At 44.7% G+C, this 12168-nt stretch overlaps 1 protein-coding gene across 1 annotated transcript in view; it reads right to left on the bottom strand.

Annotated features, from left to right (window-relative positions):
- Positions 1-1750: 1750 nt before the first annotated feature.
- The window catches only part of LOC111971613 (fibroblast growth factor 22-like), a 41877-nt gene continuing 31459 nt past the window's right edge, over positions 1751-12168 (bottom strand). The window contains exons 2-3 of the mRNA XM_023998468.3: positions 6626-6729; positions 1751-2169 (exon numbers count right to left, since the gene is read on the bottom strand). Of these exons, the coding sequence (XP_023854236.1) occupies positions 1975-2169; positions 6626-6729 (299 nt within the window). The 3' untranslated portion in view covers positions 1751-1974. The remainder of the gene's footprint in view (positions 2170-6625; positions 6730-12168) is intronic.

Genomic DNA, 12168 nt, shown 5'->3' with positions numbered 1-12168 from the left:
ATTCTATAGCCTCCCATTCTACCAGGCCTTCAATGTGATTAAAGACCCGTGATAGCCAATTGAAGAGCTCATCAGGGGAGGTCCACTACATCAAATCCACTCCCGCTGTGAATGGTCATGTGGGGATGATGATGATGATTATGTAACTCTGATGGAGATGTTGACAACGCAAAACAATCAAGGCAAGTACAGTACATTACATAAGAGGCAAAAGGTCACTCTTTTAGAATGGAGCGAACTGAACTGTGGAGCGTGTTAGCATAAGTGACTCCTTGAACAGTGGGTCATTTATGTGCATTTTATTGACGTTCAAGCTGAACACGAGCCAAGACACTCACTAATGTTGTTTTGATGACAGTATTCAATTGACAGACGACCTAATAACTGACTAATAGTTGAAACAGGTGTTCTTGTAGATCCTCTTTGCTGACCATTCAGATGATGGGAGGAGGTGCCATATTGCAGTAACATACAGTATAGACTAGAATATGGACTGGATTACAATTAGGATTTCAGACTAGACACAAAATGGAGACAATAACATCAACTTCAAATGTTATACGGTACAAAAAGGTTTAAATATATTAAAAGTTCTATTTGCAACAGGTTTTTGAAAATGTTAGCAAGACAAGACAAGATAATGCAATAACCAGCTACCACACATACAAAATTAATGGGTTAAGTCCTATCACTGTCAAAAAGTGTACATACAACCCAGTGAAGGTTGCTGAGGGGAGGACGGCTCATAATAATGTCTGGAGCGGAGAAAATGGAATCAAACACATGGAAATCACCTATTCCACTCCAGTCATTACCACGTGCCCATCCTCCCCAATTAAGGTGCCACCAACCTCCTGTGATACAACCTCAAATGCACTACGTGTTTCAAAGGGAGTACCGTATGCATTTAACTACTGAATTCTGGAACTAACATATCAGAGACAACGTCGTGACTCCCACTTTGAAAGATTGACCCCTGAGCTAGTGGTCTAGGATGAAAGAATGAGGCTAAAGCACACTTCTGCAGAGCTCACATGTTCATTTCAGAAACCCAGAAGACCCGATAGCCTTCTAATCTATGTTTATTCTATTCTACTGAGCCATTTACTTTATGTTCCTATTCTTATTTTTTACTATTTCTTATTGTTGTTGCATTGTCGAGAAGGAACCTGCAAGTAAGCATTTCATTGGACGATGTCTACCATGCGTATCCCGTGCATACGACTAATAAAACTTGAAACTACCAGATGTCTTACAGCAGATATCCATGGGTATCAATGTACATCAGTCCAAACGTTTCCGTAAACATGGAATTCTGTCCCCTCTGTATGAAGTCCACTCAAATGCAGAGTCCTTTGCAGTGTTGATTGTAAAGGCCTTTCAGTATCTTTAGAGAATCATCTCTCTTTGCTCAGATGGATATTTTTAAGTCCTGTTTACTGTTTGTCAGCTCTTTTACATCGGCAGTCCATTGGTTGAACAGCATATTGTAAGGTCACTCAAGGGAAAGCATTGTCTCCTGTAGAGTCGCAGAAAATAAGGGATGGGGGCAATATATAGACAATACTCGTACCCTTTAGAGGGAGGATATGTTTCAATTACACACTTTCTCAGCGGACGGTGGTGTCAAAATTACTCCTTGACACAGAAGAGTGTCATCAATATTATCCTCGCGGCTTGATAATCAATCATAATAATAATAGACATACTGCATTTACACAATATTAGCAGCTTTACTTCTGGACCTTACGCTCGGGGGGGGATGATGAATAACTTCAACTTACTGTATTATGCCTCCCACTTCGATCTCGACAAACAAAATAGTTTATAAAACCCCAACAAATGTACATATATGGGAGAAGGGATGGATATAATAATAATAATCAAATAATCATATTATTCCTAATTATCTTGGTAACCACAACACTAGTAGGAGGGACTGGCTGCAGAGCAGACATGAGTCCAGTTGTTCATCTATGAGGGCAGCATGGGGAGGAAGTGGGTGGAGGGGTGTCTCCTCCGGGCTTTGTGACCTCGCCGGGGCTTCCCCCTGCCATTCAGAGATACGAACATCTGCCTGCCGCCGTGTTTCCAGCGCAGGGAGGCGTACGTGTTGTAGCCGTTCTCCTCGATGCGCTCCTTGAACTTACAGTTAGGGTTGTACTTCACCTGAGAGAGAGAGAGAGAGAGAGAGAGAGAGAGAGAGAGAGAGAGAGAGAGAGAGAGAGAGAGAGAGAGAGAGAGAGAGAGAGAGAAAACATGTGTTTATTATGACCAGGAGTAACTAACAGCAGTAGCATGGACACACCTCTGAGATAGGGACAAAGGTCCATGTCTGTTATTGCATTCATGTTTTCCATTTATTTCTGTGTTGTTATGGAGTTATTTGTTGTGTGTTGTTTCTATGTTGTTCCATAACAAAACAATAACCATCCACATTGAATGGCAAAGCATTTTATAATTAGGTGTCCTTTATGGTTGGATCATGGCCAAGAAGATATAACAATATAAAAACATGTATTTTTGATACTGAAACTAACCTACATGAAAAAGTGTTCATCTGCAATGTAAAATGTTTTGACAGTCATCTATCAGATTGTTATCTCTTCCTTCATCCATCTCTGAGGCTATGAACAGAAACAGGGATTTGTGTCAATATACAGGCCAGCCAACAAAGCCCTCTCCTCATTGCCATGGGTGGTTGGAACTTCTTATCTGTACGTAGGTATGACCTGAAGATATGACCATCACAACAGATTCTGGAGCAATCCCATCTTCATGCCACTATCAGGCTGAGATCACAGGGCCCTTATGGAGATAGCATCAGCCTAGCTTGATTCTCCTGCTTAATGGTCATTAAGGGAGGTTTCAGTGGGAGGCTCTAGGAAGCTGAGTGAGTTCATCTATGTCCTGTTTATGCTGGTGGCAGGGTGAAATAATGGTCTGCAACTCATCACAGCTTCACATTGCTGACTGATTGCCAGCTCCAGATTTCTCTCTCTCTTTCTCTCTGAGCTGTAAAACACTTAGATACCACGCCATAGGCAGCCTCATTACATGACAGAGAGAAAGAAATAGAGAAAGAAAGAGAGAGAGAAAGAGAGGGAGAGAAAGAACGAGAGAGCTGTGTATGAGCACAACAAGTGGCAGATGGCACGCAAGACCTTCACATCTGCCTCTTCTGACATATTAGTTCAGCCTCCTTTTCTTGGCTATCTGCAGTGTTTGACTTTTCTTGGCTATCTGCAGTGTTCTGACTTTTCTTGGCTCTCTGCAGTGTTCGGACTTTTCTTGGCTATCTGCAGTGTTTGACTTTTCTTGGCTATCTGCAGTGTTTTGACTTTTCTTGGCTATCTGCCGTGTTTGACTTTTCTTGGCTATCTGCAGTGTTTTGACTTTTCTTGGCTATCTGCAGTGTTTTGACTTTTCTTGGCTATCTGCAGTGTTTTTACTTTTCTTGGCTATCTGCAGTATTCTGACTTTTCTTGGCTATCTGCAGTAATTTGGGATCTTTTCTTGGCTTCTGCAGTATTGCTGAGACTTTTTCTTGGCTATCTGCACGTATTTCTGACTTTTCTTTTTTGGCTATCTGCATATTCTGACTTTTCTGGCTTCTGCAGTATTCTGAATTTTCTTGGCTATCTGCAGTATTTTGACATGGAACAAGCCTCTCTTCAAGACTTGCATGCCAAGCATCACCTGCGCTATTATCAAGCTGGACCCAGGTATAATAGTCTGACTGGAACACAGGACACCCTGAGGGCTGCATTCAATCGTAGCTGGGGATTTTAACAAGGCTAATCTAAAAAACAAAACTCACTAAATTCTATCAGCATATCGATTGTGCTACCCAGGGCTGGAAAACCTAGATCATTGTATACTAATTTCCGCGACGCATATAAGGCCTCCCCCCCCAGCCGCCCCTTTCGGAAAAGCTGACCACGACTCCATTTTTGTTGATCCAGCCCTACAAACAGAAACTCAACACAAGCTCCGCGCTCAGGTCTGTTCAACGCTGGTCCGACCAATCTGAATCCAGCTTCAAAGACTGCTTCGATCACGCGGATTGGAATATGTTCCGCATCGCGTTCCAAAACAATATTGACGAATATGCTGATTCGGTGAGCGAGTTCATTAGGAAGTGCATTTGACGATGTCGTACCGCAGCAGCAACGATTAAAACTTCCCAAACCAGAAACCGTGGATTGACGGCAGCATTCGCGTGAAACTGAAAGCGCGAACCACTGCTTTTACGCAGGGCAAGGTGACCGGAAGCATGACCGAATACAAACAGTGTAGCTATTCTCTTCGCAAGGCAATCAAACAGGGCTAAGTCCAGTACAGAGACAAAATCGAGTCGCGATTCAACAGCTCGCAGACACAAGAGGTATGTGGCAGGGTCTACAGTCAATCACGGATTATCAAAAAGAAACCAGCCCGTCGCGGACCAGGATGTCTTGCTCCCAGACAGGCTAAACAACTTTGTTTGCCCGCTTTGAGGACAATACAGTGCCACTGACACGCCCCCTACCAAAACCTGCGGGCTCTCCTTCACTGACAGCCGAGGTGAGTAAAACATTTAAACGTGTTAACCCTCGCAAGGCTGCAGGCCCAGAACGGCATTCCAGCCGCGTCTCAGAGCATGCGCAGACCAGCTGGCTGGTGTGTTTACGGACATATTCAATCAATCCTTATCCCAGTCTGCTTGTTCCCAATGCTTCAAGAGGGCCACCATTGTTCCTGTCCCAAGAAAGCTAAAGGTAACTGAGCTAAACGACTACCGCCCCGTAGCACTCACTTCCGTCATCATGAAGTGCTTTGGAGACTAGTCAAGGACCATATCACCTCCACCCTACCGGACACCCTAGACCACTCCAATTTTCTTACCGACCCAATAGGTCCACAGACGACGCAATCGCACCCACTGCACACTGCCTAACCCATCGGACAAGAGGAATACCATCGTGGAATGCTGTTCATCGATTACAGCTCAGGCATTTAACACCATAGTACCTCCAACTCGTCATCAAGCTCGAGACCCCTGGGTCTCGACCCCGCCCTGTTGCAACTGGGTCCTGGACTTCCTGACGGGCCCCAGGTGGTGAGGGTAGGTAACAACATCTCCACCCGCTGATTCAACACTGGGGCCCCCAAGGGTGCGTTCTGACCCTCTCCTGTACTCCCTGTTCACCCACGAGCTGCGTGGCCATGCACGCCTAACTCAATCATCAAGTTTGCGATGAACACTACAGTGGTAGGCTTGATTACCAACAACGGACGAGACGGCCTACAGGGAGGAGGTGAGGCCCTCGGAGTGTGGTGTCAGGATAACCTCACTCAACGTCACAAAACAAAGGAGATGATTGTGGACTTCAGGAAACAGCAGAGGGAGCACCCCCTATCCACATCGACGGGTCAGTAGTGAGAAGGTGGAAAGTTTTAAGTTCCTCGTGTACACATCACGGACAACTGAATTGGTCCCCCACACAGACAGCATTGTGAAGAAGGCGCAGCAGCGCCTCTTCAACCTCAGGAGGCTGAAGAAATTCGGCTTGTCACCAAAAAGCACTCACAAACTTCTACAGATGCACAATCGAGAGCATCCTGTCGGGCTGTATCACCGCTGGTACGGCAACTGCTCCGCCCACAACGTAAGGCTCTCCAGAGGTAGTGAGGTCTGCAGAACGCTCACCAGGGGCAAACCTACCTGCCTCCCAGGACACCTCACCACCCCGATGTCACGGGAAGGCCATAAGATCATCAAGGACAACAACCACCCAAGCCACTGCCTGTTCACCGCCCGCTATCATCCAGAAGGCGAGGTCAGTACAGGTGCATCAAAGCAGGGACCGAGAGACTGAAAAACAGCTTCTATCTCAAGGCCATCAGATGTTAAACAGCCACACTACATTTAGCGGCCGCTGCCACATACTGACTCAACTCCAGCCACTTTAAAAATGGGAATTGATGGAAATTATGTAAAAATGTACCACTAGCCACTTTTAAACAATGCCACTTAATATAATGTTTACATACCCTACATTACCCATCTCTATGTATATACTGTACTCTAATTCATCTACTGCATCTTGCCACTTTATGTAATACATGTACCACTAGCCACTTTAAACTATGCCCACTTTATGTTTACATACCCTACAGTACTCATCTCATATGTATATACCGTACTCTATACATCTACTGCATCTGCCATGCCGTTCTGTACCACCACTCTTTCATATATCTTTATGTACATATTCTTTATCCCTTTACACTTGTGTGTGTGTGTAAGGTAGTAGTTGTGGATTGTTAGGTTAGATTACTTGTTGGTTATTACTGCATTGTCGGAACTAGAAGCACAACGCATTGCTACAACCTCCGCATTAACATCTGCTAACCATGTGTATGTGACTAATAAAATTTGATTTGATTTGATTTGATGATTGATATTGCCACTATTAGAACTTGATACTTGAAACTTTGTCCTGCTGTTGATTTTCCTAGTGTAGACCTCAAAGACTAATTTGAATGGAATGACCTGTGCTGGGAGGAAACATCAGTGTCCCCTAGCTGGAACCTGGCTGCCCATGGTGTCTCATGAAACAATGTTGCAAGGTGTACCTACCGATCCAAAGAGTGTGCCTTTTTTGGACATTGCTAAGTACAGCCCGGTGCTGACCGATTTGATGGCGACGACTCCCACACTGACTGATCGGATTTCCATTAGACCTGAAAAAGAAGGAACAGAAGTCTCTGTTAGAACAGGGGAGTTTTCCATTATAAGCTACTCTATCAATATCGATTATGAAACCAGAAGGGCATATGCTCTGGGGAGAGGGTTTTCCCACGACAAAAGAGAAAAAAAATGGATATGCACAATGGCCCATTTAAATGATTCCCTTTGTGAAGAGACATCTACAACCCAGGTCCTTATTAACAATCGTCTCACTGAGAACTACTAGACTGCAGAGACATAAATACATTTGAAAATAGGCTGTGTCATCCTTCAAAAATACAATGATATGATTCAAATCAGCCATTTCAAAAACATATCATAAACAATATTCAAGAGGAAAAATCTATTTACTTGTAAGACAACACTGTTTTCAAGTTTTAAAAAAATAATTATAATTCTGTGTCTGGAAGTACGATATGATTTATGCAATGAAATGAGAACACCCAGTCTTTTAATGCATTCTGAGCCAGACAAAATTTTCCAGAGCTCACTGTATCTACACCCTCTCAGAAGACTGACTATAGCATTCAGCACAAAGAGCATTATGGGCTGGGTCCTGTCTGCACAGGGAGGGAGTGCCATCATCCCAGACCAGACACTGACACTCCACCCAGATGATGCCCGGTGAAGTTTACCAGGGAGACACAAAGCAGCGTCTGATGGCCACTCACACCAACCTCTTACCCACTTTCTCCATAAAAGACCTGGCAGTGCTGCAGTCTAATTGTTTCTTCTGGGCACTGATTGCAAACAAATCCCATGTGGCTTGGCCATGATCTGGTTTTAGTCTACACAAAAAGCCCTTAGCCATTGTCATGGTGATAGACGGAAATGTTTTGGAGATGACCTGTGGGTCTTACCACGGGGGCCTGAAAAGGACCTAATTGCTGGATACGCTGCTCCCTTGGAGAACTCCTCCTGTCTCACCTTCAAAGGCACCCTGATGTGGCCTGCTATCAGATCTAAGCACACATCCCTCCCAACAGACATCGCAAGCCATGGAAACCTGTTTTTGGAGGAGAAAACATCTTGAGAAACATGCTGTTTTTTCTCCTCTAATGGGCACCTCTGAATGTTGCTGAAAAGGGAAACGAGGCTAACAAATAGGCTGTTGCATTTGGACAGGGCCTGTAAACATAGTAACACATCAAGGTGCTGAAGGAGATGTGGACCTCACACCAGTAGGAAATTAAGTAGGAGCAGTAAACTCACGAAGCGCCCAGACCAGCGGTGCAGCGCTGCTCATGCAGAACCACATGTGCTGAAGGGGGCAACTAGTGTGTTTCCGAGCAGGGACACTGGTTAAACCCATCTAGCGATGAAAAATAAACGCGCTCACCAGGGTCCGAGCAGGTGTTACTCTCCTGCCACTGCCATCTTTCCCCTATTTATTTATGTAAATCCAGACTTTGTTTGGAAAGAAATTAGGAAAAAGCTGTAATTGGGAGCAAGGGTTGGCTTAATATGTTTGGGGATAAACACAAGAGTATTATAAACTGGGTGGTTTGAGCCCTGAATGCTGATTGGCTAAAAGCTGTGGTATATCAGACCGTATAACACGGTTATGACAAAAATGTATTTTTGCTGCTCTAATTACGTTGGTAATCAGTTTATAATACTATAACGCACCTCGGGTGTTTGTGGTATATTGCCAATATACCACGGTTAAGGGTTGTATCCAGGCACTCCGCATAATAACAGCTCTTAGCTGTGGTATATTAGCCATATACCACACCCCCTCGGGCCTTATTGCTAAATGATATGTCAATCATTATTTGAATATGTTGGTAACCTATTGTATGAAAATGATAATGCCGTAGAGGCCGGTGTTTGGAGGATATATTGGAATGGTTTGAAACACCTGTGCCAATATATCCTTCAAACACCGGCCTCTCAGGCATTATCACTTAAATAACAGAGAAGGGTAATGGTCTTAGAGACACTTAAGATCAGGGGAAGTTTTTATTCACGTGAAATCCTTATCAACAAGTGACATTGTGAAACCAACCACTAGATAAGACAGCCAAAGACATTGTCCGTTTCTCTTTCCTTCCATCCTGAACCATGGAGTGATACACAGACTCACAGCTGCTACCACCACTATCCATGCTTACTAGGTGAGGTCCTCCACATCAGACACACAGCGAGACAGAGAGACAGAGAGACAGAGAGGGTAAATACATAGAGGACCTGTTGAGTGTCTTTCTTCTCTAACATGTGTGTGTACATGGAGCCCCTTTCTCCACACAGCTGCAGTGGGACAGCCAGCCCAGGGCCAGTCAGCCAGTCAGCCCAGGGCCAGTCAGCCAGCCAGGCCAGGCAGGTACCAATCCATCCAGCTGCACCCCCATCCCTCTGATCCTTTAAAGGCATGTTAGCACTTTGATGGCAATGTCCCCTTTACGAGCTATGTTTACAAACACTGGGCGTTATGGTGGCAGGGAGCGTGCAAGCGACTCATAAGCAATTAGGCCCAGGCAGGCTGGTGATTGGAGCTCACTGTGGGTTTATGGGGACTTGTCTAGTCCAATGAAAACCGCTGGTGCCTGAAAGTGCTGCTGCCTCTAATTGCCATTATTTGCTGCTCTGAGCTCCAGGCACGGTAGGTACCATGATCCTCACTCTGATACGTAGATTGCACTATGTACTAAAAGCAAGGAGTGGATGGCGTGGTTACAATGACTTTTCTTCCCTGAGGTATCGAATGCAGGAATGTGGATCTCTCAAGTGTGAGAATAGTTTTGTACGGACGTTCGTTTGGATATCAGTCTTCAAATAGACCTCATTAGACCTCATTATGTTAAGGCTAATGACCATGAGTACTCACGTTAGACCCACATGTCATGTGTGACAACATGTTGTGTCATATTTATGCAATGAGTGTTTCTGCTTTTTCAATACAATATTAACCTATTTTTGCATGTTAACCAATTATTGCATGTGCACATGCAATAAAGGAACTAATGATGAAAGAAAGGGTAGCTATTTGTAATCATGCTGTTTGTTATAACCCACTCTCTGCTGTGCATGTTTCATCTGCTCTGTTGACGAGACAGGTAGCTTCTTTCTTACCCTTGGCAGGATCTGTTGACATGTTTTGGCCAGAGCTGTTCATAAGCTGAAGCTGCTATTACAAACAAATCCCTATACAGGACTAGTCAAGTGTGGACTGACTGTTTTCTATCTTCTATGGGATTTTCAAAGCCCAGTCGTCTTTTACTCTTTCTCTTTTCATTCATTCCCCCTTTTTTGGAAGTGAGCCCCTCGTCAGATCATTCAGCCTTTTCTGACCTTGAAATAAAAATGCAGAAAGGAAAGCGAGAGACTCTCACGGGGTTCCTTTTGTCAAACTCATGCTATGGGAGGAGGAGGCAGTGGGTACTGGGTGTAGGGGCTGGTAATAAAAAGGGGGAGGGGGGTCATAAAACTATGTGGACTCCAACTTGCCCCTCCGTCCCCCAATAACTCTTTGTTACTTACCTGAGAGGTGGAGACAAGATCTTATTAATGACTGAGCTTTTTGTTGGACTTGGGGGGACGGGGGGGGACGGACAGGGGACGGGGGACGGGACGGGGGGGACAGAACGGGGGGGACCGTCCCAATACACAATTATAAAGCAGGGGATAAGGGAGGAGGAGAATCGAGTGAAAGATTTCTTGGATTGCCCCCTTCAGCAGCCCCCCATGGCCCGGTGCTCGACAGGAGAGAGCCTGGGAATCGGGGCGCTCCCGCTGGGCGCTTGCTCTTGATTGACATACCTTTTCATTATTTCACAGTTTGCCTTTAAAATGGAGAGGTCCCTGTTGTTTTTTTTTCTCTGCCCTCCTTTTCAAAACACAAGCTTTTCATGCTGGGTCTTCACTGCTGGGCCTAATGGCTGTGACCAGCACCTTTGATCTGAGCTGACCCCCTCAGAGGGCTGGGGACTGGGTCCAAGCAAATGCCTGTGTGTGTGTGTGTGTGTGTGTGTGTGTGTGTGTGTGTGTGTGTGTGTGTGTGTGTGTGTGTGTGTGTGTGTGTGTGTGTGTGTGTGTGTGTGTGTGTGTGTGTGTGTGTGTGTGTGGTGGTGTGTGTGTGTGGGTGTGTGGTGTGTGTGTGTGTGTGTGTGTGTGTGTGTGTGTGTGTGTGTGGTTAAGGAAGGAGGGGACAAAGCCAGCATCACTCAATACTACTTTAAACACCTTGAAAAATGATCATGGGAACAAGAACTTAATAGGTGATTGGATCGAAATCGTTTCAAATGAACCCTGGCAATTAACTATTTATGTAGCATCACTCTGTTATTAAGCATAGCGTTTTTACTCTTATCTCAGTGTAGGTCACACGTTTTGAATGAATTCGCAGAATATGGGAATCTGTAGATCTTATACCACAGATATACTATTTTTACATTATGAACAATTATAACATCAAAAGAAGGATAAGGAAAATAATTAATGTTAGCTTCAGCTATACGTGTCTTGTTAAAGCTATGTGAACCATATCAGTCTTATCAGTCTTATGTGAGCCATATCAGTCTTATCATACAGCCAAACTCTGCCGGGTAGAAAGGAGAAAAGGACAATCGACCCCTCTTGGCCTTTTTTCGTCGCTTTTTATGAGTATATAGTGCTTTTTAGACATCTTGAGACCCCCTTCTTTTGTGTGGAGCTCGAAAGGCAATGGGGTGAACAGAGGAAGAGAAAGGGGAGCTTAACTTCACACCACTGGCTTCTACCTTGTCGCTTGTCAGTGTTTGAAAGGCTGGGGAGGGGAAAGACTTCTCAGTCTGTCCTGCTCAGCCTCTCATAAAGGACTACTTTCACCTGCATGTTTAATGGATAGTCTCATCTAGAACTCAGTTTACACACAACTTTCTCCTTGTCCTGTAGATAAGATACTGTAGGGCATCAGAGGAGCAGTATTAGCTTCATGACAAACACTTGATAAGGACGTCTCTCAACAAAATGTATAGGCTTTTATCACTTTTTTTTTTCATGAGCGAAGAAAATACCCCCCTCCCCTCCCACAACCCTGACAAAAACAGCTGACCTGGTCATCAGTCAGTGGGCCATTAAAAATACAAACATCATCATCTAATTGGTTTCAGTCCCTGTCCAAGCTGACAACCTGATATGATAATGCTGAACCACATTGCCATGTGGTTATGGGCAGCCTGAGGTTGTGGTGACAGATCAAGTCCAAGGACAGAAGCATGTCACTGGCAGGTTCATCGCTCTCTCTCAACACAGCTCTGAGGGCACAGAGGTAACAGAGGTAACAGAGGTAACAGAGGTAACAGAGGTAACAGAGGTAACAGAGGTAACAGAGGTAACAGAGGTAACAGAGGTAACAGGGGTAACAGAGGTAACAGAGGTAACAGAGGTAACAGAGGTAACAGAGGTAACAGAGGTAACAGAGGTAACAGAGGTAACAGAGGTAACAGAGGTAA

This window comes from Salvelinus sp. IW2-2015, linkage group LG13 (assembly GCF_002910315.2).
Source record: "Salvelinus sp. IW2-2015 linkage group LG13, ASM291031v2, whole genome shotgun sequence".
In the NCBI taxonomy this organism is placed as follows: domain Eukaryota; kingdom Metazoa; phylum Chordata; class Actinopteri; order Salmoniformes; family Salmonidae; genus Salvelinus; species Salvelinus sp. IW2-2015.
Note: the sequence above shows the minus strand (reverse complement) of the source record. Positions and strands in the feature narration are given on the sequence as shown.